Source organism: Mirounga angustirostris, unplaced genomic scaffold (assembly GCF_029215605.1).
Source record: "Mirounga angustirostris isolate CCGP_5_RB_7025 unplaced genomic scaffold, mMirAng1.0.hap1 SCAF_2, whole genome shotgun sequence".
In the NCBI taxonomy this organism is placed as follows: Eukaryota; Metazoa; Chordata; class Mammalia; order Carnivora; family Phocidae; genus Mirounga; species Mirounga angustirostris.
Genome location: NW_026991710.1, coordinates 84,842,897 through 84,869,489, shown reverse-complemented (window position 1 = coordinate 84,869,489; position 26,593 = coordinate 84,842,897). Strand labels below are relative to the sequence as shown.

General features: G+C 36.9%; 1 protein-coding gene across 3 annotated transcripts in view; it reads left to right on the top strand.

Moving 5' to 3' along the window:
- CENPE (centromere protein E) overlaps positions 1-26,593 on the top strand; it is an 89,150-nt gene that overhangs the window by 33,011 nt on the left and 29,546 nt on the right. For all 3 annotated transcript variants that reach the window (XM_064584922.1, XM_064584921.1, XM_064584920.1), the window contains 18 exons: positions 22-336; positions 448-717; positions 875-1,033; positions 12,125-12,328; positions 13,969-14,127; positions 16,579-16,869; positions 16,994-17,152; positions 18,157-18,447; positions 19,699-19,941; positions 20,092-20,250; positions 20,882-21,169; positions 21,313-21,417; positions 21,598-21,741; positions 22,435-22,593; positions 22,764-23,045; positions 23,763-23,921; positions 24,780-25,049; positions 25,665-25,823. In XM_064584922.1, coding sequence (XP_064440992.1) covers positions 22-336; positions 448-717; positions 875-1,033; positions 12,125-12,328; positions 13,969-14,127; positions 16,579-16,869; positions 16,994-17,152; positions 18,157-18,447; positions 19,699-19,941; positions 20,092-20,250; positions 20,882-21,169; positions 21,313-21,417; positions 21,598-21,741; positions 22,435-22,593; positions 22,764-23,045; positions 23,763-23,921; positions 24,780-25,049; positions 25,665-25,823 — 3,816 coding nt within the window. The remainder of the gene's footprint in view (positions 1-21; positions 337-447; positions 718-874; positions 1,034-12,124; positions 12,329-13,968; positions 14,128-16,578; positions 16,870-16,993; positions 17,153-18,156; positions 18,448-19,698; positions 19,942-20,091; positions 20,251-20,881; positions 21,170-21,312; positions 21,418-21,597; positions 21,742-22,434; positions 22,594-22,763; positions 23,046-23,762; positions 23,922-24,779; positions 25,050-25,664; positions 25,824-26,593) is intronic.

Below are 26,593 nucleotides of genomic sequence, written 5' to 3'. Positions count from 1 at the left end.
AATTTTATTTTGTTTCCATAGATGCATGATAAATCTGAAGAGCTCTGTGTAATAACATCAGAAAGAGACAATTTGTTTTCTGAAGTAGTTCAAAAGGAAAGTAGAATTCAAGATTTACTTGAAGAAATTGGGAAAACTAAAAATGACCTAGCAATTACCCAGTTGAATTACAAAAGCACTGATCAAGAATTCCAGGATTTTAAAAATCATCATATTGAATTTGAGCAAAAGTATAAGATGGTCCTTGAGGAGAATGCAAGAATGAATCAGGAAATAGGGAATCTCTCTAAACAAGCTCAAAAACTTGGTTTAAGTTTGGATGCTGTGAACACAGAGGTTGGTACAAGACACCCTCTAGGGAGCGATCTTTAACTTTCTGGGGTTTGGCTTCCATTTATATACCATAGAATGCTCTGCTTTTCACATTTACTTTTTCTTATTTTAAAGCTTTCTCCCAAATCTGAAGAAGTTCAGAAAACAACTGAGAGTCAAAAAAGGTTAAATGAAGTGGAAGAGCTGAAGGAACAATTAGAAAGTAGAGATTCGAGGCTGCTAACTATGGAAAAGGAAAAAACACTGATCGCTGAGCAACTTCAACAAACTTTAGTAGAAGTAAGAACCTTAACCCAAGAAAAGGAGAACCTAAAACAACTCCAGGAGAGCCTGCAAATTGAGAGGGACCAACTCAAAAGTGACATTCAGGATACTGTAAATATGGTAAGGCTTTTACTGAGTAAACTCTGAAAATTCAGAGCCTCTTTACAAACAGGACAGGAGCCATCACTTATAATTCATGATCCAGTAGCCACTACAAAATTACTTCCACTGTTTCACATTATTCTAATGGACATTGTTTTCTGTTTCTCTGACAAAGAATATAGACACCCAAGAACAATTAAGACATGCTCTTGAGTCTTTGAAACAACACCAAGAAACAATTAACACACTAAAAATGAAAATTTCTGAGGAAACTTCCAGGAATTTGCATACAGAGGAAAACCTAGGAGAAACTAAGGATGAATTCCAGGAAAAGGTAAATGGTGTTTCCATCAAAGTTTTTATATATGTGTAGATGAGCTTTCTCTTTTACCTCAAACACTTAAGTACATAATGATAATCTCAATCTTGTTTATTATTCACAGTGCTAATAACTAACAATAATTTACAAACATAAACCTGATGTCTTTGAAATAACTTGACATATAACTGCTTACAATCAATTTGGGAAAAAAAGGCAAAAATTAGTTCAAACTTTAAGCTGATATTTTGAGGCCTAATGTATTTTAAATGTCTTTAAAAACCCTTCTGAAGGGGCGCCTGGGTGGCTCAGTTGGTTAAGTGACTGCCTTCGGCTCAGGTCATGATCCCAGGGTCCTGGAATCAAGCTCCGCATCAAGATCCCTGCTTGGCCGGAAGCCTGCTTCTCCCTCTCCCACTCCTCCTGCTTGTGTTCCCTCTCTCGCTGTCTCTCTCTCTCTCTCTGTCAATTAAATAAACAAATAAAATCTTTTAAAAACAATTTTAAAAAAATAAAAATAAAAACCCCTCTGAATTCTAAGAAAGTTTGCTTATTATTAACTATGTCTAAAATATTTGTTTTATGTCAGATTTTATATATTAAACTTGCTTAGAGATCCCTATGAAATCAATGTGTATATTTTATTTATGCCTGTTTCTAGGGCTTGTGCTATAATTTTTACTATTAGGTGCTTAAATCTCACCTTAATTTATTCTAAGTAATATGGTTCATTTTGTCCTGAGACCTTGGGAGAATAAGGTCTTAACTGGTTATTTAATTATATACAACAAACACTAGGAGATGCTAATGATGTTTGTTTTGTTTTGTTTTGTTTTAAGAGAAATGTGTTAGTCCACTAGGGCTTCCATCACAAAATATCACAGACTGCTGGCTAAAACAACAGAAATTTACTTTCTCCTGGTTGTGGAGGCTAGAAGTCCAAGATTAAGGTGCTAGAAAATTTAGTTTCTGTTAAGTCTTCTTTTCCCTGCATGCTGATGGAACCTTCCTTCTGTGTCCTCACGGGGCCTTTCTCCTGTGCTCAAGCTGAGAAAGAGCACTGGCATTTCTTCCTCTACTTAAAAGGACACCAATCCTGGGGCACCTGGGTGGCTCAGTCGATTGGGTGACCAATTCTTGATTTTAGGTGAGGTCTTGATCTCAGGGTTGTGATTTTGAGCCTCACATCTGGCTCTGCGCTGGGCATGGAGCCTAATGAATGAATGAATGGATACCAGTCCTATGGGATTAGGGCCCCAGTTTCATGACCTCATTTAACTTTAATTATCCTCCTTAAAGGCTTTATCTTCACATACAGTCACATGGGGGTTAGGGCTTCAAAATGAATATTGGGAAGACAAAATTCAGTCTGTAACAGGTGATTGCCTATAATTTTATACAATGGAATCATTTACTATATACATTTCTACTTTTCAAAAATGCCTTTGATATATATTATCAACAGGATTTTTTATACTGCCTTTCAGTTTTATGCACTTAATGCTATTTATTCCAGAATATTTGCTACTAGGAATTTAAAACATTCATCAGTGGGAGACTGGTGAAATAATCTTTCACACATCCATAGCTTGACATAGTATATGTATATATAATATGTATGTATGTATATAGATAATGCAACTGGGTTTTATGTGGTCATAAAATTTTTCAAAATTGCATATTATATGCAAACAGAAAAATCAGATGGACATATTATTAAATAAAAACAAATACTGCTTCAGAATAATTCAGTAAGCTCTAACTTATATAAATAAATATCTATATAGATTTATATGCTATTACTCTATATAATGAGCTTTTTTTCCCCATTTACCCTGGGGTACAGTATTCTTGCCTTGGAAAAGCTTTCCCTCTCTCTCCCTATGCTTCAGTACTTCTCTCCTAGAAAAGCATTTTCACTTGTTTTATATCTTGTGTTCTCAGCTTATATGTAGTTTGGATCGATCAAATGAGCCAAAGGCATTTGACCTTGATTTGAAATTTATAACTTTCACTTTCATTAGGGGAAGGTTTTTTGGAAAGATTTTTGAAAATAAGATACAACAATATTTAGCTGCTTATAAACAGATGCAAAAATGCAATTATAGGGACCCACGAGAAGGGCAATAGCAGAGGAGTGAGGGAAAAAGAGAGTTCAATTCACTGGGACCAGCTGGTGTGTGGTAATAAGTTTATGCTAGAATCATCTATGTTGATAGAAAAGGTCCAACTAGGGCTTTTCTGTTTCTTAGGGTGTCTCAAATCTGGGATGGAAGGCTAGGATCAGCTTAGTCTTCTGTTACCGTGTTCATAATGGAATCCCACATGGACCCCTCTGTTCATCTGGACCCCAAGGGGCTGCATTAGTAGGTCTCTCATGAATCCCCTTAGAGTGCCCACTTTATTTTTTTATTATGTTAATCACCATACATAACATCATTAGTTTTTGATGTAGTGTTCCATGATTCATTGTTTGTGTATAACACGCAGTGCTCCATGCAGAACGTACCCTCTTTAATACCCACACCAGGCTAACCCATCTCCCCACCCCCCTCCCCTCTAGAACCCTCAGTTTGTTTTTCAGAGTCTATAGTCTCTCATGGTTCGTCTCCCCCTCCAATTTCACCCCCTTCATTCTTCCCCTCCTGCTATCTTCTTTTTTTTTTTTAAACATATAATGTATTATTTGTTTCAGAGGTACAGATCTGTGATTCAACAGTCTTACACAATTCACAGCACTCACCATAGCACATACCCTCCCCAATGTCTATCACCCAGCCACCCCATCCCTCCCACTCCCCACCACTCCAGCAACCCTCAGTTTGTTTCCTGAGATTAAGAATTCCTCATATCAGTGAGGTCATATGATACACGTCTTTCTCTGATTTATTTCACTCAGCATAATAATCTCCAGTTCCATCCACGTCGTTGCAAATGGCAAGATTTCATTCCTTTTGATGGCTGCATTATATTCCATTGTATATATATACCACTTCCTCTTTATCCATTCATCTGTCGATGGACATCTTGGCTCTTTCCACAGTTTGGTTATTGTGGACATTGCTGCTATAAACATCAGGGTGCATGTACCCTTTCGGATCCCTACTTTTGTATCTTTGGGGTAAATAACCCAGTAGTGTAATTGCTGGATCGTATGGTAGCTCTATTTTCAACTTTTTGAGGAACCTCCATACTGTTTTCCAGAGTGGCTGCACCAGCTTGCATTCCCACCAACAGTGTAGGAGGGTTCCCCTTTCTCTGCATCCCCACCAACATCTGTTGTTTCCTGACTTGTTAATTTTAGCCATTCTGACTGGTGTGAGGTGGTATCTCATTGAGGTTTTGATTGGGATTTCCCTGATGCTGAGCGATGTTGAGCACTTTTTCATGTGTCTGTTGGCCATTTGGATGTCTTCTTTGGAAAAATGTCTGTTCATGTCTTCTGCCCATTTCTTGATTGGATTAGTTGTTCTTTGGATGTTGAATTTGATAAGTTCTTTATAGATTTTGGATACTAGCCCTTTATCTGATATGTTATTTGCAAATATCTTCTCCCATTCTGTCGGTTTTCTTTTGGTTTTGTTGACTGTTTCCTTTGCTGTGCAAAAGCTTTTTATCTTGATGAAGTCCCAATAGTTCATTTTTGCCCTTGCTTCCCTTGCCTTTGGCGATGTTTCTAGGAAGCAGTTGCTGCAGCTGAGGTCAAAGAGGTTGCTGCCTGTGTTCTCCTTTAGGATTTGGATGGAGTCCTGTCTCACACTGAAGTCTTTCAACCACTTTAAGTCTATTTTTGTGTGTGGTGTAAGGAAATGGTCCAGTTTCATTCTTCTGCATGTGGCTGTCCAATTTTCCCAACACCATTTCTTGAAGAGACTGTCTTTGTTCCATTGGACATTCTGTCCTGCTTTGTCGAAGATTAGTTGACCATAGAGATGAGGGTCCATTTCTGGGCTCTCTATTCTGTTCCTTTGATCTATGTGTCTGTTTTTGTGCCAGGACCACTTTGTCTTGATGATGACAGCTTTGTAATAGAGATTGAAGTCCGGGATTGTGATGCCACCAGCTTTGCTTTGCTTTTTCAGCATTCCTCTGGCTACTCGGGATCTTTTCTGGTTCCATACAAATCTTAGGATTTTTTGTTCCATTTCTTTGAAAAAAGTGGATGGCATTTTGATAGGGATTGCGTTGAATGTGTAGATTGCTCTAGGTAGCATTGACATCTTCACAATATTTGTTCTTCCAATCCATGAGCATGGAACGTTTTTCCATTTCTTTGTGTCTTCCTCAATTTCTTTCATGAGTATTTTATAGTTTTCTGAGTACAGATCCTTTGCCTCTTTGCTTAGATTTATTCCTAGGTATCTTATGGTTTTGGGTGCAATTGTAAATGGGATTGACTCCTTAATTTCTCTTTCTTCTGTCTTGTTGTTGGTGTATAGGAATGCCACTGATTTCTGTGCATTGATTTTATATCCTGCCACTTTACTGAATTCCTGTATGAGTTCTAGCAGTTTTGGGGTGGACTTTTTTGGGTTTTCCACATAAAGTATCATATCATCTGCAAAGAGTGAGAGTTTGACTTCTTCTTTGCCGATTTGGATGCCTTTGATTTCTTTTTGTTGTCTGATACTGTGGCTAGAACTTCTAATACTATGTTGAATAGCAGTGGTATTGATAGTGGACATCCCCGCCGTGTACCTGACGTTAGGGGGAAAGCTCTCAGTTTTTCCCCATTGAGAATGATATTCACTGTAGGTTTTTCATAGATGGCTTTTATGATATTGAGGTATGTACCCTCTATCCCTATAGTCTGGAGAATTTTGATCAGGAAAGAATGTTGTACTTTGTCAAATGCTTTTTCTGCATCTATTGAGAGGATCATATGGTTCTTGTTCTTTCTTTTATTAATGTATTTTATCACATTGATTGATTTGCGGATGTTGAACCAAACTTGCAGCCCAGGGATGAATCCCACTTGGTCATGGTGAATAATCCTTTTAATGTACTGTTGGATCCTATTGGCTAGTATTTTGGTGAGAATTTTTGCCTCCATGTTCATCAAGGATATTGGTCTGTAATTCTCCTTTTTGATGGGGTCTTTGCCTGGTTTGGGGATCGAGGCAATGGTGGCCTCATAAAACGAGTTTGGAAGTTTTCCTTCCATTTATATTTTGGACCAGTTTCAGAAGAATAGGTATTAATTCTTCTTGAAATGTTTGGTAGAATTCCCCGGGGAAGCCATCTGGCCCTGGGCTTTTGTTTGTTGGGAGATTTTTGATGACTGCGTCAATTTCCTTAGTGGTTATGGGTCTCTTCGGGTTTTCTATTTCTTCCCAGTTCAGTTTTGGTAGTTGATACATCTCTAGGAATGCATCCATTTCTTCCAGATTATCTAATTTGCTGGCATATAGGTGCTCATAATATGTTCTTGTAATTGTTTGTATTTCTTTGGTGTTGGTTGTGATCTCTCCTCTTTCATTCATGATTTTATTTATCTGGGTCACTTCTCTTTTCTTTTTGATAACTCTGGCCAGGGGTTTATCAATCTTGTTAATTCTTTCAAAGAACCAGCTCCTAGTTTCATTGATCTGTTCTACCCTTCTTTTGGTTTGTATTTCATTGATTTCTGCTCTGATCTTTATTATTTCTCTTCTTCTTCTGGGTTTAGGCTTTATTTGCTGTTCTTTCTCCTGCTCCTTTAGGTGTAGGGTTAGGTTGTGTATTTGAGACCTTTCTTGTTTCTTGAGAAAGACTTGTATCGCTATATACTCTCCTCTTAGGACCGCCTTTGCTGCATCCCAAAGATTTTGAACAGTTGTGTTTTCATTTTCATTTGTTTTCATGAATTTTTTTAATTCTTCTTTAATTTCCTGGTTGACCCATTCATTCTTTAGTAGGATGCTCTTTAGCCTCCATGTATTTGAGTTCTTTCTGACTTTCCTCTTGTATTGACTTCTAGTTTCAAAGCATTGTGGTCTGAAAATAGGCAGGGAATGATCCCAATCTTTTGGTACGGGTTGAGACCTGATTTGTGACCTAGGATGTGATCTATTCTGGAGAATGTTCCATGGGCACTAGAGAAGAATGTGTATTCTGTTGCTTTGGGACGGAATATTCTGAATATATCTGTGAAGTCCATTTGGTCCAGTGTGTCATTTAAAGTGTTTATTTCCTTGTTGATCTTTTGCTTAGATGACCTGTCCATTTCAGTGAGGGGGGTGTTAAAGTCCCCCACTATTATTGTATTGTTGTCAATGTGTTTCTTTGCTTTTGTTATTAATTGGCTTATATAATTGGCTGCTCCCATGTTAGGGGCATAGATATTTACAATTGTTATATCTTCTTGTTGCATAGACCCTCTAAGTAGGATATAGTGTCCTTCCTCATCTCTTATTACAGTCTTTGGTTTAAAATCTAATGTGTCTGATATAAGGATTGCCACCCCAGCTTTCTTTTGGTGTCCATTAGCATGGTAAATGGTTTTTCACCCCCTCACTTTCAATCTGGGGGTGTCTTTGCGTCTAAAATGAGTCTCTTGCAGACAGCATATCAATGGGTCTTGTTTTTTTATCCAGTCTGATACCCTGTGTCTTTTGATTGAGGCATTTAGCCCATTTACATTCAGGGTAACTATTGAAAGATACGAATTTAGTGCCATTGTAAGGCCTGTAAGGTGACTGTTACTGTATATTGTCTGTGTTCCTTTCTGGTCTATGTTATTTTTAGACTCTCTTTGCTTAGAGGACCTCTTTCAATATTTTTTGTAGGGCTGGTTTCCTGTTTGCAAATTCTTTTAGTTTTTGTTTGTCCTGGAAGCTTTTTATCTCTCCTTCTGTTTTCAATGACAGCCTAGACTGGGTACAGTATTCTTAGTTGCATATTTTTCTCATTTAGTGCTCTGAATATATCATGCCAGTCCTTTCTGGCCTGCCAGGTTTCTGTGGATAGGTCTGTTGCCAATCTAATGTTTCTACCATTGTAGGTTACAGATCTCTTCTCCTGAGCTGCTTTCAGGATTTTCTTTTTGTCTCTGAGACTTGTAAGTTTTACTATTAGATGTCGGGGTGTTGACCTATTTTTATTGATTTTGAGAGGGGTTCTCTGTGCCTCCTGGATTTTGATGCCTGTTTCCTTCCCTAAATTAGGGAAGTTCTCTGCTATAATTTGCTCCAATAAACCTTCTGCCCCTCTCTTTCTTCTTCTTCTGGGATCCCAATTATTCTAATGTTGTTTTGTCTTATGGTATCAATTATCTCTCGAATTCTGCCCTTGTGATCCAGTAGTTGTTTATCTCTCTTTTTCTCAGCTTCTTTATTTTCAATCATTTGGTCTTCTATATCACTAATTTTTTCATCTGCCTCATTTATCCTAGCAGTTAGAGCCTCCATTTTTGATTGCGTCTCATTAATAATCTTTTTTATTTCAACTTGGTTAGATTTTAGTTCTTTTATTTCTCCAGAAAGGGTTTCTCTAATAACTTCCATGTTTTTTTTCAAGCCCAGCTAGTATCTTTTAAGTCATCATTCTGAACTCTAGATCTGACATCTTACTAATGTCTGTATTGATTAGGTCCCTGGCAGTCGATACTGCCTCTTGTTCTTTTTGTTGAGGTGATTTTTTCCATCTTGTCATTTTGTCCAGAGGAGAATAGATGAATGAGGGAACAAAATGCTAACAGGGTAACAACGTCCCCAGAAAATATATACTAAACAAATCAGAAAAGACCTGAAACCGGGGGAAAAGAAAGGGAAAGAAAGAAGAAAAAGAAAATGATAAGAACAAACAAAAACAAAGAAAATAGAATATGATCAAATAAGATCAGGCTGGTGCATAGATCAGTGCCACACACTAGATTTTGAGTGAATTTTGATCTGTTAGAAGAAAGTGCTTCCCAAAATTTTAAAGAAAAACTTATATATGTACAAAAATAAGGGTTAATACGATGAAGGGATGGAATACGACTGTAAAGATGAAAATTATAAAAGATTTTATAAAAGGAATTGATAAAATAAGAAGCTGGTTGAAAAAAGAAAGAAGAGGATTTAAAAAAAAAAAGGAGAGAATGTGGTCAGGCAGGAGAGTAGAACAAAGCCATACACTAGAATTAGGGTATATTTTGATCTGTTAGAAGAAACTGTATCCCAAAATTTTAAAGAGAGAACAACTTATATATATATATACCAAAAATAAGGGTAACTACTATGAAGGGATAGAATATGACTCTAAAAATGAAAAATAAAAAAGATTTTTTTAAAAAAGGGATTGATAAGATGTTGGTTGAAAAAGGGAAAAAGAAAAATTCAAAAAAAAAAGCAGTTAAAGAAAAAAATCAACTTTGAAAGACTAAAGAATCATGGGAAAAAAGCCATGAATTCTATGTGCAGTATTCGCCTAGCGCTGGAGTTCTGCCATTCTCATTGATCGGTAAACTTGGTCTTGGCTGGCTGTTCTTGCTGATCTTCTGGGGGAGGGGCCTGTTGCCGTGGTTCCCAAATGTCTTTGCCAGAGGCGGACTGCCCTGCCCCTGCCTGGTCCGGGCTAAGTAATCTGCTGGGGTTTGCTCTCGGGAGCTTTTGTTCCTTGCGAGCTTTCCATACAGCTTTGGAGGATGAGAGTGAAAATGAGGCCTCCCAATCTCCGCCCCAGAGGAGCCGAGAATTTGGGGCCCCTCTCCTCAGTGTGCCCCCAGAGAAAAGCAGTCAATCACTCCTGTCTCCCCAGTCTCTGGCCACACTCTGTGCTCACCCAGCCTGTGACCAAGTGTTTCTGTCTCTGGCACCTGACCCCATCTGGAGTCTCCAAACCCAGCAGATCCTGTGGTGTGCTCCCACGCCACTCCTCCCAGGGGAGGCAGGGGAGTCTCCCCGGATCTGCCGCTTGTTGGGTCCCTGCTGGAGGAGCAGTGGCCCGACTGTGCTGCAGATCATGGTTTATGGCAACCCTGAGCTGAAAGCCCGCGCCTCGGCTCTGTCTCTGCAGTCAGCTTCCCCGCTCTGATACCTGGGAGCTCTGCCACACTCTGGCACCCCCGGTCTTCCTGTGACTCCGAGGGTCCTGAGATCACACTGTGCCAGCGAGGGTTCCACCCCTTGCTTAGCCACTGGAGCAACGTCCCTCAGCAGAGCCAACTTCTAGAAGTTCTGATTTTGTGCCCTGCTGCTCTATCACTTGCCAGAAGCGGCCGACGGAGGCCCCGTCCCCCTACATCTATCCTCCCAAATATCGCCTCAGATTCACTTCTCCACACGACCTACCTTCCAGAAAGTGGTCACTTTTCTGTTCAGAGAGTTGTTGCTATTCTTTCCTTAGATCTTCTGTTGAGTTCGTAGGTGTTCAGAATGGTTTGATCCCTATCCAGCTGAATTCCTGCGACCAGACGAAATCCAGGTCTCCTACTCCTCCGCCATCTTGCTCCTCCCCCTCAGAGTGCCCACTTTAAATCCTGCTTGATGTTTCTCTCTCTAGAAATGCAGTTTCTCTAGTGTGTCTCAACACAAATTTTAAACAATGATTAGTAAACCTATCTCATATAAAGGACACAATTCTTTTTCTTTATTTAATAATAAGATATGTTAGATATTGTTCATGGTAGCTGAAATACTTTCTAGGCTGGGTTCATTTCTGAAATGTCCCTTGGGTATTCTCACATACCTTGTCTCAGCCTGCTTTGTCTTTGTGTACATTCCTATGTTTAGGAGCACAGATACGAGATTCTGAACTATAGTATCTGACAAACTAGTCCCAATGACTATCTGTTCCTTACCTTAAGTTCTCATGTAGTTAGCCGTGTGTTTGCCATTGTCAGAAACTCATGCATACTGCCAACAGTAAGAGAATAGTTAAAGTATGGTTTGTCCAAACCCACTCTAGAGAATTGAGCAACTACTAAAAATTATAAGTTGAAGATTATGTAACAGCATGGGAAAATGCATGTGATCCAAATGGAAAAGAGCAAAACTGAATTCTGTATATATTAATCTTAATTACTGTGTTCAAGAAAAATTTTTTCAAGAACAGACTCTGAAAGGAAATAGTCTAGAATTCTAGTAGTGGGTTGTGTGAAGCTGGTGACATTGGATGGTTTTTTTCTCTATTTTTCAATTTTTTTCTAATGTAATTGTAGATTATTATTAAAACTTTTTTTAAAGCTTTATTTGAGAGAGAGAGCAGGGGGAGGGGCAGAAGGAGAGGAAAAGAGAATCTCAAGCTGACTCCCCACTGAACACAGTGCCTGACACAGAGCTAGATCTCACAACCCTGAGATCATAACCCAAGCCAAAATCAAGAGTCAGATGCTTAACTGTTATTATCCCTATTATTAAAACTTTTTAAAACATATATAGCCGCTATGGAGCTGTATTTCCTGGATGTGTATGGTTACATAGTGATACCCTAATTTCATACCAATGATTGTAATGTTAGTCTCTGTCTCAGTTTCTTAAGGAGTACACATGTTAGGGTACCTTTGCTTAAGACTTGTTTATGGATAAATGAATTTATATAACATGCTTTTCTTAAGCAGTATATAAAAAGTATATATTTTTAAAAGGTGGATTATACTACTATAATATGAAATCTATTTTTATCAAAGTTATTTTACCCTCTCGTATGATAAAACTCCAACCTTTTGTGAATATGACTGCTTCTGAAAGTAATGATTTGTTGGGAGTGGGGGATAGAGAATCATTTCCAGCTTTTGATGGAAAGAAAGTGATGGAGTTCAAGGTGGCTTATTCTTTCATAAAATTAGGTTGACCCATCATCATACATGAAGATAATTGTTAATTAGCTACAGCTGTCCAGGTAGTTCTTACCCATGAACAAGAGTATGCTGAAGGGCACAAACTCTGGAGCCAGACCTCTTGGCTTCAAAACCTGAGTGACCTTGGGCAAGTGACCTATCATCCTCTCTCAGATTCAGTTTCCTCATCTGTCAAATGGAAATAATACTAGTACCTATCTCATAAGGTTAGAGTGACGATTAAATGTGTCAATATATGAAAATAGTGCCTGGTAAATAATAAGTAATGTAAGTTTTGGCAATTTTTATTATTATTAAAATTGTTATTAACTGAGAAATTCTTCTTTAATCTATTTATATTTTAGATGGTTGACACAGATAAAAAACAGAATTTGAAAGCCAAAAATACTCAAACACTGATTGCGAATGTTGAAGATAATGAGCTAACTGAGCAACAGAGAAAGATATTTTCTTTAATACAGGAGAAAAATGAACTGCAACAAATGTTAGAGAGTATCACAGCAGAAAAGGAACAATTACAGACTGACCTAAGGGAAAATATTGAAATGGTAGGATTTAGCACTGTATACTTAGCAGGATGTTTTTGTCTTGTATGTTCTGGATTTTTACAACTATACTGAGGCATAATTTACATGTGAGAAATGTATCTGTTGCAAGTGTATAGTCTGATGACTTTTGACAAACATCTCTACTTGTGTACCCTCCACCCCAGTCAAGATATAGAACATTTGCCTCACCCTACAGAGTTCTCTTGTGCCTTGACCCAGTCAGTTCTAATCTCACTCTCTACTCCATATAATCACTGTCCTAATGGTTTTTAAGCATAGGTCACTTTGTCTCTTCTAGAACTCCATACAAATAGAATCATACAGCATGTACTCTTTTGTACCTTACTTTTTTACATTCCTCTTTATTGCTGGGTAGTGTTCCATGTATGAATAGGCCACAAGTTGTTTTGCCTTTCTCCTGTTGATGGAAACTTGAGTTCTCTCCAGTGTTTGGCGATTTTGAGTGAAGCTGCTGTAAACATTCTTACACAAAACTTTTTATGAACATTTTTTTTTTTTAATTTCTCTGGGATATCTAAATGGAATAGCAGGGTCATAGCAAATTACTAGACTGATTTCCAAAGTAGTTGTACCATTTTACATTCCCATAAGCAAATTAAGAGAATTCTGATGGCTCCACATCCTCACCAATGCCTCCTATTATTGGTGTTTTCCATTTTAGCCATCCTATTGGGTATGTACCTCATTGTTTTCATTTGCCTTTCCTTAATGATTAAGGATATTGATCATCTTTTCATATGCTTATTGGCCATTGCATATCTTTCTATAAATCATCTGTTCTCTCAGTGATGTGTTGCAGATTTTAGTGTACAGGTTTTGTCCATATTTTGTTAAGTTTGTTCCTAAATGTTTCTCTTTTATTTATTCTGTTATAATTTTTAAACTTCATTTTTAATTATTTGTTGTTAATGTTTGCCATATTGTCAAATCAACTTTAGTCTTTGTTACTGTATTTGGAACAATATAATATGTATAGATTGAAATTCACATTTTTAGACGTTTGCTGTGGATTTCAGGAGAACCTGACCTTTTGTGTAATTTTCCATATTTCTTGGGATTGTCTGTTTAGTCAAAAGAGCTAAGTTTAAAGAAGAATACAGATAAAAGTCATAGTCTGTTCTTGGTCTCATATTTGCAATGTTTTTATGGTCATGATACTTGAGAATGTCACTGTTTAAGCTTATAACTAGGGTTAGCCCAAGTCATGCTAGCAAAGGATGGCTGCCATTTTGAGCTTGCTGTTAACTGGTGCTCTAAATCATAACCATTCTAGCATATGAAAAGCCCATAACTGTAGTCTTGTCATCAATCCATGAAAGCTTAGAAACAGTCTCCTTTGGCTTAAGGGTAGAAAATGGGCAAACCTCTCAAGACAGAATACCAAATCCAGCTCTAATTTTCATGATAGGAATATAAGTGGAGCAATAAAAAAACAGCATAAAAAGCAGATGCTTGGCATCTATATGATTAAATTAAAGACTTTTTTTTTTAAGGTAGTCTTTTCCAATAGAATTTGCCATGATTTCTTCATTTTTAGGCTGAAGTAAATGCTGATTTTTACCTGATTTTATAAATGTAAGAAAATACTGATTTTAATCTCAACTTTTTTTTAATTCTAGACTATTGAAAACCAAGAAGAATTACGAATTCTTGGAGATGAACTCAAAAAGCAACAAGGGATCATCGTACAAGAAAAGAACCACACCATAAAGAAAGAGGAAGAGCTTTCTAGGATCTATGAGAAATTAGCAGAAGTTGAAGAAAAGCTAAAGGAAAAGGTGAATTTTTAAAGTTACCTTCCTAGCCATATTATATTTCCTGACTAAACTTTTTTTTTTTAATACATTTTGATTGCTATAGAGCTAAGTTCTAGAAATAGCATGTATCTCCCAAATGAACACATTTTAATGCTAATTATTTATGTGGACAGTTTCAACTCATACCTATATCTTAACCAACACTCGTTGTGAGGATTATATTACCCTAATCTTTAGATGAGAGAGAAGGCTTTGATTCATCTAAATTATCATGTAATATATTCATTCATCAGATACTTATTGGGAACTCCCCATAGCCCAGATGCTCTTCTGGGTCTTGAGATCCATTAGTCAATAACACAAAGATCCTGCCTTTATAAAGATATAGTAGTGATTCTTTAAAATGTAAGGTTTATGACTGTTACCATCTCTTAGACATTTACAGTTTCCTGACTCATTTCTTTTATGGAAGTAAGGTGTTGTTGTAATATTTGTATAAGAGCCAAGATTCTTGTAATAATTGTATTACCCAAGTAATTCTAAAATGTACCCACTGAGGTCTTTCTATTTACTCTAAGGACAGTGCCACATGCATTATAAATAATATATTGTGATTTCCATTGCGCTTCTGTGAAATGTTTTTCTCTTAATATATAATCTCTTAATTCTCCTCCCTTTCACTATAACCTAATTAAATTTACTAAAACCTGATGTCTGTTTCATACTCATCCTAAAGAAGTGAAATTAATAGGCTTATGTAAAAGTTAACACCTTAGTATTGAGCACTGGGTATTATATAAGATTGATGAATCACTGACCTCTACCTCTGAAACTAATAATACATTATTTGTTAATAAACTGAATTGAAAAAAATAAAGAGATAGACTTATACATATTTATTAACTTTAAAAAAAGTTAATATCTCACTAAAAATAACAACTCAGGAAACAACACATGTTGGCAAGGATGCAGAGAAAGGGGAACCCTCTTACACTGTTGGTGGAAATGCAAATTGGTGCAGCCACTCTGGAAAACAGTATGGAGGTTCCTGAAAAAGTTAAAAATAGAGCTACCCTACAACCTGGCAATAAAACTACTGGGTATTTATCCAAAGGATACCAACAGTGATTCGAAGGGGCACATTCACTCCAGTGTGTATAGCAGCAATGTGCACAATAGCCACAATATGGGAAGAGCCCAGATGTCTACCGATAGATGAATGGATGGAGAAGATGTGGTATATATATATTTACAATGAAATATCACTCGGCCATCAAAAAAAATGAAATCTTACCATTTGCAATGATGTGGATGGAGCTAGAAGTTATTATGCTAAGCGAAACAAGTCAGAGAAAGACAAATACCATATGATTATACTCACAGGTGGAATTTAAGAAACAAAACAGATGAACATAAGGGAAGGAAAGGAAAAATAAGACGAAAACAGGGAGGGAGGCAAAACATAAGAAATTCTTAACTATAGGAAACAAACTGAGGTTGCTGGAGGGGAGGTGGGTAGAGGGATGGGGTAACTGGGTGATGGGCATTGGGGAGGGCACTTGAAGTAATGAGCCCTGGGTGTTATATGCAACGGATAAATCACTAAATTCTACCTCTGAAACTAATAATACACTATATGTTAATTAAATTGAATTTAAATAAGTTTAATTTAAAAAAAAGTTAATGCCTCAGTGTTTTTTGGGCCACCCCATAAGGACCTTATTAGAAGTAAAAATAGAGTATCCAAAAGTTTTTAAGAGATGAGGAATTATAGTTATTTGGCAACTATACCTTTAAATTTAATTAGTCTCTTTTCAAGTTTTTCTTATTTTCACTTTTCCTCCTTGATTAACCTACTGACACTGTATTAGTTTCCTAGACCCTCTGTATCAAATTACCATAAACTTGGTGGCTAAAGAACAACAGAAATTTATTGTCAGATTTCTGGATTGTAGAGGTCCAAAATCAAGTTGCTGGCAATACCATACTCCTCTGAAGGCTCTAGGGAAGAATCTTGTGTCTAATAACTATCCTTGGCTCCCAGCTCTGCTTGGTGTCCTAGGCTTATAGCTCTATCACTCTTATCTCTGCCTCCAACTTCACAGGACTTTCTCTGTGTCGCTGTGTGTCCTTTTTTGCCTCTTATAAGGACACTCTCATTGCATTTAGGGCCCACCCTAATCCAATAGGATTTCTTCTCAATCCTTAATTAATTACATGTGCAAAAACCATACTTCCAAGTAAGGTCATATTCTGAAGTTCTGAATCGACTTGAATTTTGGGTAGGACACTATTCAACCTACTACAGTCACTATGCTTAGAAGGATACTTTACTTCTAAAGCTCTTGTCTGTTTACATTGGGAGTGTAGGCAGGGCTGTGATAATGATTATTTCCGTTCAGCAAAGTACATTTTACATGAGATTTTAATAGTATATAGGCAAAATGGTAATTAAAAATTTTATTTCTTAAGAACCAACAACTACAGGAAAAACAGCTACAACTTCTTAGTGTACAAGAAGAAATGAATGAGATGCAGGAAAAGATGAATGAAATAGAGAATTTGAAGAATGAATTAAGGAACCAAGAATTAACATTAGAACGTATAGAAATGGAGAGGCTAGAGTTGGCTCAGAAGCTCCATGAAAGTTATGAGGAAATGAAATCCATAACCAAAGAAAGAAATGATCTAAAGGAATTACAGGAATCATTTGAAATAGAGAGAGAGAAGCTTAAAGGATACATAAAAGAAATCGAAGTTAGAGTAAGTTATTACCCTTTTCTTTCATCTATTAAATGTTTCTTTAAAACAGAGCCAATTGGAAAAGGGGGAGGCAATGTTAGGATGATGTGGTTTAATATTCTTTAAATTCCACTTGCTAATAAAGGGTCTAGAAACAAAAGAAGAACTAAAAATTACTCGCGTTCATCTTAAAGAACAAGAAGAAACTATTGATGAACTAAGAAAAAACATTTCTGAGAAGACAGCTCAAATAATAAATATTCAGAAGGACTTAGAAAAATCCAATATTGAATTACAAGAAAAGGTTTGTCTCCTCTCTCCTTTGTCCCTTCTTCTTTTCTTTTTTATTTCAGGGAAAGATGAGTAATAAGTAGTGACTGTGTTAACAGTTCATTCATTTATTGGATACTATTTGTTGAGTCTGTAATGTGGCAGGCAGAGTCCTGGGTTATAGAAATAAAATGGGAACAAGGTGAACAAAATTTATATGATCATAGAGCTTACTCTAGTGGAAAGAGGTAACTGGTAAATAAGCAAACAAATGAATAAGATAATTTGAGATAATGGCAAGTGCTATAGAGAAAATGAAACATTGGGATAACTGAACCAACCTGTGTTAAAGGCCACTGTGCAAGCCATTGAAACTAGATATCATTAAGACATTGTTCTCTCCCCCCGAGTATGGGCATATAAAATAATCCCTCAATTCCAGTAGGAAAAATGCAGAAATATGATATGCAAAGTTACATGGAACCACTAATGACCATAGGAAAGGGGAATCAATCTGTAAACATAAAAAAATTGAGACGTAGCATTGGCGCTCATCTGAGAATTAGGGACCATTCGTTTATTGAGATATAATCTGCTCAATGATGATTTTTCTCCTGTGGCATTTGGGAACTAGTATAGAAATGAAGAAGTGTGCAACTGACTAAATTAACAGTGTGTTAGTCAAGTATAAGAATTGATTCACTTTGGATGTAAGCTGGAGCAAAAGACAATTATGGCAGAATATGACCGGCAGAATATGACCAGCAGAAAAGTCATGAATAGCTTTGGTAGGAATCAAGAGAAAATGAATAAATTGGAGTTCATGATCCACAGTAGGCTGTGGGTTCAGGATCACTTTTATTTCTGTGGATAATATCCTCATCTTGTCCCTTTAAAAAATTATGATAATACAGCAGCAACTCTTTCTGCCCATGGGTCCTGTCCCCATGCTTTAATAAAATCACCTTTTGGCACACAAAAAAAATTTATGGTAATAATCTCCAGATAGTAACCTTGGTATTTTATGCATATCACAAGATCCCAGTGCTTCATGAGGAACAGGAGCTAGTGCCTAATGTGAAAGAAGTCAGTGATACTCAGGGAACAATGGATGAAGTGGAGCTATTGGAAAAGCAATCCAAAACCAAGGATTCAGTGACACTGGCACGCATAGAAATAGAAAGGCTCGAGTTGACTGAAAAACTTCCAGAAAGTCATAAAGAAACAAAATCTCTAACTGAGGAAAGAAACAAGCTTCAGACAATACAGGAAGCAGTTCAGGTTGGACAAGACCAGCTGCAAGAAGACATTAGAGAAACGTCGGCTGAAGTAAGTTTCATCCTTTCCTTCCATTTAATAAGTGTTTTATAAGAAGTCTTTGGAAAAGGAAGCACTTGTGTTGTAGTTATAATGTTACTATCATGTTTTCTTTAAATGTCTCTTAATTATGAAGTGATTGGAAACAGAACTAAAAATATAAATACTAAAAACTGTTGAAATTGAGAGAAATGCTTCAGAGAAGACAGTGGTCTTCTTAAATATTTAAAAATGATTTAGAAAAAGCAATGCTAAAGTACAGGAAAGGATAAAGCCAGAAAAACCATTTTCTTTCCTTCTTTAAATCTATTCCTATAGCATCTCATAAGGCACTTCCTCAGTACCTGAGACTGAAATCTGAGAATCACCTTTCCCAGTATCCTTTCCTCCCACTCACTCTATAATCCAAGCACCAAACCTTGTTGATTTTAAGAGGGGTGTGTGTGTGTGCGTGCACACACGTGTATGTGTGTGTGAAATCTTCCATCTTTTCTCCCCACATTGCCAACACCTTAATCCAAGCCACCGTTATTTCTGTTCTTGGCTTTCTGTGGTAGCCTCCTTATGGGTCTCCCCATATTCATTCCTCTACTTCTGTAATTCATTCCCCATTCTGAACCCAAGTAATCTTTTCTTCTTAAAACCCTTTAATAGTTTATTGCTACTCTTGAACTAAAGACTGGAATCCCTCACAGGGCCTCTGAGGCCCTGCGTCCCGTTCCTTGCTGGTCTCCAGCCTTATTTCTGCTCACTCTTAGCCCTGCTCATGATGCTCCAGCATTGTGCTTCATCTCATGACTTTCAGATGTTCTGGTCTTCCTGCCTGCATCATTTCCATATGCCCTTGCCTAACTAGTGCTCTCATCCTTCAGTTCTCAACTGAAGCTTTCCATCCCCCAGGAAGCCCTTCCTAACTACTCAGGGTAAGTTAGGTTTGCCACATACCCTGAAGGAACCCAGAACCTCTGTTTGGTAAGATTTGGCATAATGTCTATCTTTCCCTCTAAAGTGCAAGTCTCAGGAGGGCAAAGATCATGTAAGTCTCATTTACTATTGTATCTCCAGCCTCTAATAGGATAGTAACAACACAATGAACCCTCAGGAAATAAATGTTCAATACCTGAGTAATGACGAGTGGGAGATTGGAAAGAGTGCTCTGTAATGAGCCACTGAATCCTGACTTAATCGTTTTAGAAAATGTCCTGATTTCTTTTCCCCTAGAATAATATAAAGGATCTTTGGCTGTCAACTCTATTGTTTTAGGATTCTCTTAAGATCCAGGAGCCTCAAGATCAACAAGATCAGACCTTCAATGTGAAAGAAAAGGACGATGAGGCTGAGGAAATCCTGAGCAAGCTGGAGCAACTGCAGGAGCCGCTCGAAGCCGGAGAGGCAGCACTGCCACGAGTGGGCATGGAAAGGCTCAAGATGTCCGAGAGGCTGCGAGAAGTTCCTCAGTCTGAAACTCACCAACTCAAAGAGAACTTGAGAGAAATGACAGCTAAGGTAGGTTTCATCCTTTCCCCGTGTGCTTTTTTTATTATTATTTTATAAGCAGATATTTTTGTAAAAATTAAATCTTCGGGAAAAGGAGTTAGAGTATAATGGTTATAATGTTTCTATAAATTTCTCAACAATTTCCTCTAATAATTAAAGCACCTGGAAACCGAAGAGGAACTGAAAGTTGCTCGTGGTCACCTGAAAGAACAGGAGGAAACTATTGATAAGCTGAGAGTGAATCTTTCAGAGAGGGAAACTGAACTCTCCAGCCTTCGAAAGGAATTAGAAACAACCAATGATGAATTACAGAAAAAGGTAAATTGGGGGTGAAGGACATGTAGGAGAAAACCTGAGGGAGCGGAGTGCCTGGGTGGCTCAGTCGGTTAAGCGTCTGCCTTCGGCTCAGGTCATGATCCCAGGGTCCTGGGATCAAGCCCCACATCGGGCTCCCTGCTTGGTGGGAAGCCTGCTTCTCCCTCTCCCACTACCCCCTGCTTGTGTTGTCTCTCTCCCTGTCTCTCTCTGTGTCAAAAAAATAAATAAAATCTTAAAAAAAAAAACAAAAAACCTGAGGGAGCTAGCTAACTGAACTACAGAAACTAATTTTGCATACTAGATTGTTATGCAGAACATCCTGGGTGTTTTTCCTTTAAAAACAAAAACAGATCAGTTGGTTAAGCATCTGCCTTCAGCTCAGGTCATGATCTCAGTGTCCTGGGATCAAGCTCCGCACTCAGCGGGAAGCCTGCTTCTCCCTCTCCCTCTACCCTTCCCCCCCCCATCCTCTTGCTATCTCTTTCTCTCTGTCAAATAAAATCTCTAAAAAAAAAAACCAAAAAACAAAACAAAAAAACAGATCTATATATATATACACACATACACATATATAAACACACACATTTTACGTGTATGTATATTTTGGCTGTTAACTTATTATTATTTTAAGATCCAAGAGCGTCATGAGAAACACGAACAATTTATTAGCACCAAAGAAATCATTGAGACTCAGGAAAAAATGAGTGAACTGGAGCAATTAAAGGAGCAACTCAAAGTCAAAGATTCATCATTACAAAATATAGAAAGTGAGAGGCTCAAGTTGACCGAGAAACTTCAGGAAAGTCAAGACAAAATAAAAATGATAATGAAGGAAAGAGATGAGCTGAAAAGGGTGCAGGAAGTTCTTCAGATGGAGAGAGACCAACTCAAAGAAAACATTAAAGAAACTGTAGCTGAAGTAAGTTTCCTTCTTCTAATTTTTTTTAGCTACAAAAATAATGTTAAAGTAGTTAAATTCACTGTTGTTTTATTAATTTTTATCCAATCAGAAAGGGACTGAAAATCAAACAGGAACTAAAAACTACTTATGTTCTTTTGAAGGAGCACCAACAAACCATTAGTACAAGGAATATTTCAAAGAAGACAGACCAAGAAGCAAATATTGAGAGAGATGTAGAAAACTCAGATGCTGAATCACAAGAAAAGGTAGGTCTTATTTTGTTAAGTTGGAAAATGACATCTGATTATTGTGTTGCTCATTTCCCTGTGGAAGAAAATAGTATATACATTAGATAAAATGTAAAGATGACTGACTTAATTTAGAAACAATTCCTCTTTTTCCTACAAATTTCTGCCTTTGTCCTAACTTGTTTTATTTTTTCTCAGATTCAAGAACTTCAGGAAGAAGAATATCAGCTTCTTAAGATGAAAGCTGTCAGTGAGACTCAGGAAAAAATATGTGACATGGAATACTTCAGGAACGAGTTTGAGGCCCAAAAGTCAACTTTGAAAAATAAAGAAATGGAGAATGTGAGGTTAACTCAGAGACTTCACAAAAACCCTGAAGAAATGAGATCTGTTACAAAAGAAAGAGATGATCTTAGGAGTGTAGAGGAGACTCTCAAAGTACAGAGAGACCAGCTCGAGGAAAACCTGAAAGAAACTGTAATTAGAGTGAATTACCCTCTTTCCCCCATCTAGTAAACATGACATTGTGTCCTAAAAGAACCATGGGCTATCAATAGGATTGGTGGGAGTGTAAAATTGCTCCAACCTTGAGGAAGTTTGGAGGGGGAATATTTGGTACTATCTTTCAAATATTTCAATAAGTTTATTCATTGAGCCCAAAAGTCCAGTCTTAGCTATACATCCTGTACACATTAACACAATTGTGCAAAGCAAACAAAAAAATAGGGAAAATGCTAAATGTCCATTAGCAGGGGACTGGTTAATTAAGTGCTGCACATTCAGACCATAGAATACTAGGCCACCAGTAAAGAAGGATGTAGTGCCATGGTGCTGATTTGGAAGTATCCTGTTAGGAAAGGGGGTAAGTTGTGGAGTAACATATCTAGCATGTATTGACATTTAAGACAAACTTAGAGGATGAGGTCTAACGGGGGCGGAGGCATAATTACCTCTTACCCTCTCTCTGCCTTTCTACACACAGTTTGAATTTTGTCACTCTGAATATATCATTTTCCTTTTTCTAATTATAAATAGGAGCTGGAAAAACAAGAGCAACTAAGAATTGCTTACATGCATGTGAAAGAACACCAGGAAACTATTGATAAACTCAAGGGCCTTGTTTCTGAGAAGACAGATGAAATATCAAATATGCAAATGGATTTAGAAAACTCAAATGCTACCTTAAAAGCACAGGTATTTTTTTTTTATTTGCGAGTTTGAATTAGGTCTTTTGTGTAATGAAACAGGATATGAATTAGCCTGAAATTGAAGACAAAGATTTGCCTACTTAATTTTGAAAGTATCATTTAGCATTTTTTTTCAATATTTATCTATATCTTAATTTGTTGTATGATTATCTCAAGATCCAAGAACATCAGGAGAAAGAACATCAACTTCTGAAGGTAAAAAATGATCTCAGAGAAAGTATGTATCAAACAGAGCAATTGAAGAAGCAATTAGAGGCCCAGAATTCAACCCTGGAAAGTGTAGAAACTGAGAAGTTAAAGTTGAGTCAGAAACTTCATGAAAACCTTGAAGAAATAAAATGTGTTACTGAGGAAAGAGATGGCCTCAGAAGCGCAGAGGGAACCCTTAGGATGGAGAGAGACCAGCTCAGGAAAAGCCTCAGAGAAAAAGAAGCTAAAGTAAGTCACTCTTCCTATACTAGTGAGTAAACGTGATGTTTTCCTCACAGCAGTGAGCCATTCTTTGACATAAGTGGCAGTGTTGGTGTGAGTGAACTGATACAGACTTTCAGGCAGGTAATTTGATATTGTTCTAAAAATGTCAAATTCTGTAACCAGTATTTTTTTTGTAGACTTCATCCAACATGTATATTTATATACGTACACAAACACACATACACCACAAGGTTGTTCATTGTAACAATTTGTAATAAAAAGTGGGAAACAATCTAAATGTCCATGAGAAGGAAACTGGGTAAATATGAGTGATATATCAGAATACTATACAACACATAGAAAGAAAGAGAAAGAAAGAAAAAGAAAGAGAGAGAAAGGAAAGAAAGAAAGAAGAGAGAGAAAGGAGAGAAAGAGAAAGAAAAGAAGAAATAGATTTGAATGTCCTAATTTGGAAGCCCAAATCACTCTTAGAAGAAAAAGCAAGCTGTAGAATAGTATATGGATCATGTGTTTGCCTCTCAACAGTAGGAGTAGGTTGTGGGGAGGTGAGGACAGGGAAAGGGAGGCAGGGAAAGCTTATAACTTCCTAACAACAAAGATGTAGAATAAGAAGTAATAGTTTTATTATTTATCCTAAGGAAATAAATCACTTTCAGAAAAAAAAAATACTAGTTAATATTAAGCTGTGTCACCATTCTTAAAATTTCTCTAATGATAAAGGAGCTGGAAAAACAAGAGGAACTAAGAATTGCTTACATGCATGTGAAAGAGCACCAGGAAACTATTGATAAACTCAGAGGCCTTGTTTCTGAGAAGACAGATGAAATATCAAATATGCAGATGGATTTAGAAAATTCAAATGCTAAATTACAAGAAAAGGTATGGAGAATATGCTTGGTTTGGATATTTGATTTATTTGTGTGTAAGCTCCCTTGGGGATGTAAAATGGTTTAGCCACATTGGAAAACATCTTGGCAGTTTTACTAGTGCTGAACATACACCTGCCTGTAGCTCAGCATTTCTGTTCCTTGAGTATGTACCTAAGAGGAAAAAATGCATACTTCCACATAAAGTTATGTACAAGAATGCTCATAACAGTTCTATAATCATAACAGCAAAAAATGGAAAACAAGTAAAATGTCTATCTATAGGAGAATGGATAAATACATTGTGATTTATAAGTTCAAAAACAGGCAAGACTCATCTAGGATGAAAAAGTTCGGAATAGTGTTTAGCTCTAGGAGGGGGGGCATACAGGAACATTGGGGTGCTAGACATGTTTTAAATTTTAGTCTGGGTTATAATTATATAGATGTATACCTACATCAAGAATAATTAAGCTATACACTTAAGATTAATGTACTTATATATGTTATACCCCAAAAGAAAATAAATTTTGTGTGAAATTTTGCAGAATATTAATGAGCAACATAGGAAGACTGTTGTCTTAATCAATTTAGAAACTATCCTTCCCTTAAAAACTGTCTTATTCCTGGGCGCCTGGGTGGCTCAGTTGGTTAAGCGACTGCCTTTGGCTCAGGTCATGATCCTGGAGTCCCGGGATCGAGTCCCGCATCGGGCTCCCTGCTCGGCGGGAAGTCTGCTTCTCCCTCTAACCCTCCTCCCTCTCATGCTCTCTGTCTCTCATTCTCTCTCTCTCAAATAAATAAATAAAATCTTTAAAAAAAAAAAAAAAACTGTCTTATTCCTAACACGTTATTTTATGATTATCTTAAGATTCAACAACTTAAGGCAAATGAACATCAGCTTTTTAAGTTAAAAGAAGATGTCAGTGAGTCACAGAAAAAAATGTCTGAAATAGAGCGATTGAAGAAACAATTCAAGGCCCAAAGTTTAACTATGGATAAAATAGAAATGGAGAATTTAAATTTGGCTCAGAAGCTTCATGAAAACCTTGAAGAAATGAAATCTGTAATGAAAGAAAGAGATAATCTGAAATTGGAGAGAGACCAGCTCCAGGCAAACCTACAGGAAACCAAAGCTAGAGTGAGTTGTGCTCTTTCTACCTATCCAGTAAATGTGTTGTTAATACCAGAAGCTTCCTTCTTATAATACTGTTGGTGAAAATGTAAATGTCACAACCTTTTAGGGAGACAGTTTGACACTGTTTTATTAAAGATTTGTCAGCATATATATCTGCTACAGCGATTCCACCTGTAGTAATTTATCCTACCAATACATTCACACATTTGGACAGAAATACAGCTGCATTCACTGCAACATTGTTACTGCTGACAAAAATCTAGAAGTAATCCAAGTGTCTACCAATAAGGCACTGGCTAAGTAGGGTACATCTGTATAATGGATTTCTAAGCTCGAGAATGGGCCCTTTTTATGTGTTACTGATTTAGAATAATCACCAAGTGGTATGAGAGGGAGGAAAGCAGCGGCAGAGATCACCAAGCAGCCCAACGAGGATGGGGGAGGCTAGGGACAGGGACTTTAGTTTATATCCTTCTGTACGGTTCTAATCTGGGGGCAGTGTGCTGGTTGTTTTGAACTATGAACATGCGTTTTTTAAGATTTTGTTAAGCTGGTTCATCATTAAGGAAAGGTAATGTGCCTTGATATCATGACATTTCTCAATTTCTTCTAATAAAGGATTCGGAGACACAACAGGAACTAAAAATTGCTCACATGCATTTGAAAGAACACCAAGAAACTATTGATAAATTCAGAGAGAGAGTTTCAGAAAAGACAGCTCAGATTTCAAATATTCAAAAGGATTTAAATAAATCTAAAGATGAATTACAGAAAAAGGTATGTGTTGTTTTGTTCTTTGGGGAGTAACTGTCCAAAATCATTTGTGGAATGAGAAAAAATATGGATACAGATATATATAGATAGAGATAATAGATGTACGTATATAGCCAGTAGACACTGTTTTCCTTCCTTGGAGGAATTCTGTTTGCATTCTAACTTGTTTTATAATTATCTCAAGATACAAGAACTTCAGAAAAAAGAGCTTCGACTTCTTAAAATGAAAGAAGATGTCAATAAAACTCATAAAAATATAAACAAAATGGAACAATTGAAGCAGCAGTTTGAGGCCCAAAATTTATCTATGCAAACTGTGGAAATGGATAACTTACACTTGACTAAGAAACTTCATAAAAGCCTTGAAGAAATAAGAATTTTAGCTAAAGAAAGAGATGAGCTAAGAAAGATAAAAGAGTCTCTCAAAATGGAAAGAGACCAATTCAGGGAAACCTTAAGAGAAATGATAGCTAGAGTGAGTTCAGAATCTTCCCTTATTTAGTAACTGTCTATAAGAATCAAGCTTTTTTGGAAAGGGGAATAATTTGGTTTTGTTGTTGTGGGGTTTTTGGGTTTGCTTGGTTTCTTTTGTTTTGCGGGGAGGGGGTTTGTGGGGTTGTTTTTTTTTTTTTCTCTTTTTGGAAATTTCTACAAACAGTAAAGGATGATGGGAAAAGTATTACTATAATTTTTCACACAAATAGAAGATACAGTTTTAAAAGAAGCCAAAATATTTTTCAGAAAATAACATTTTAATTATTTATTTTTAAGAA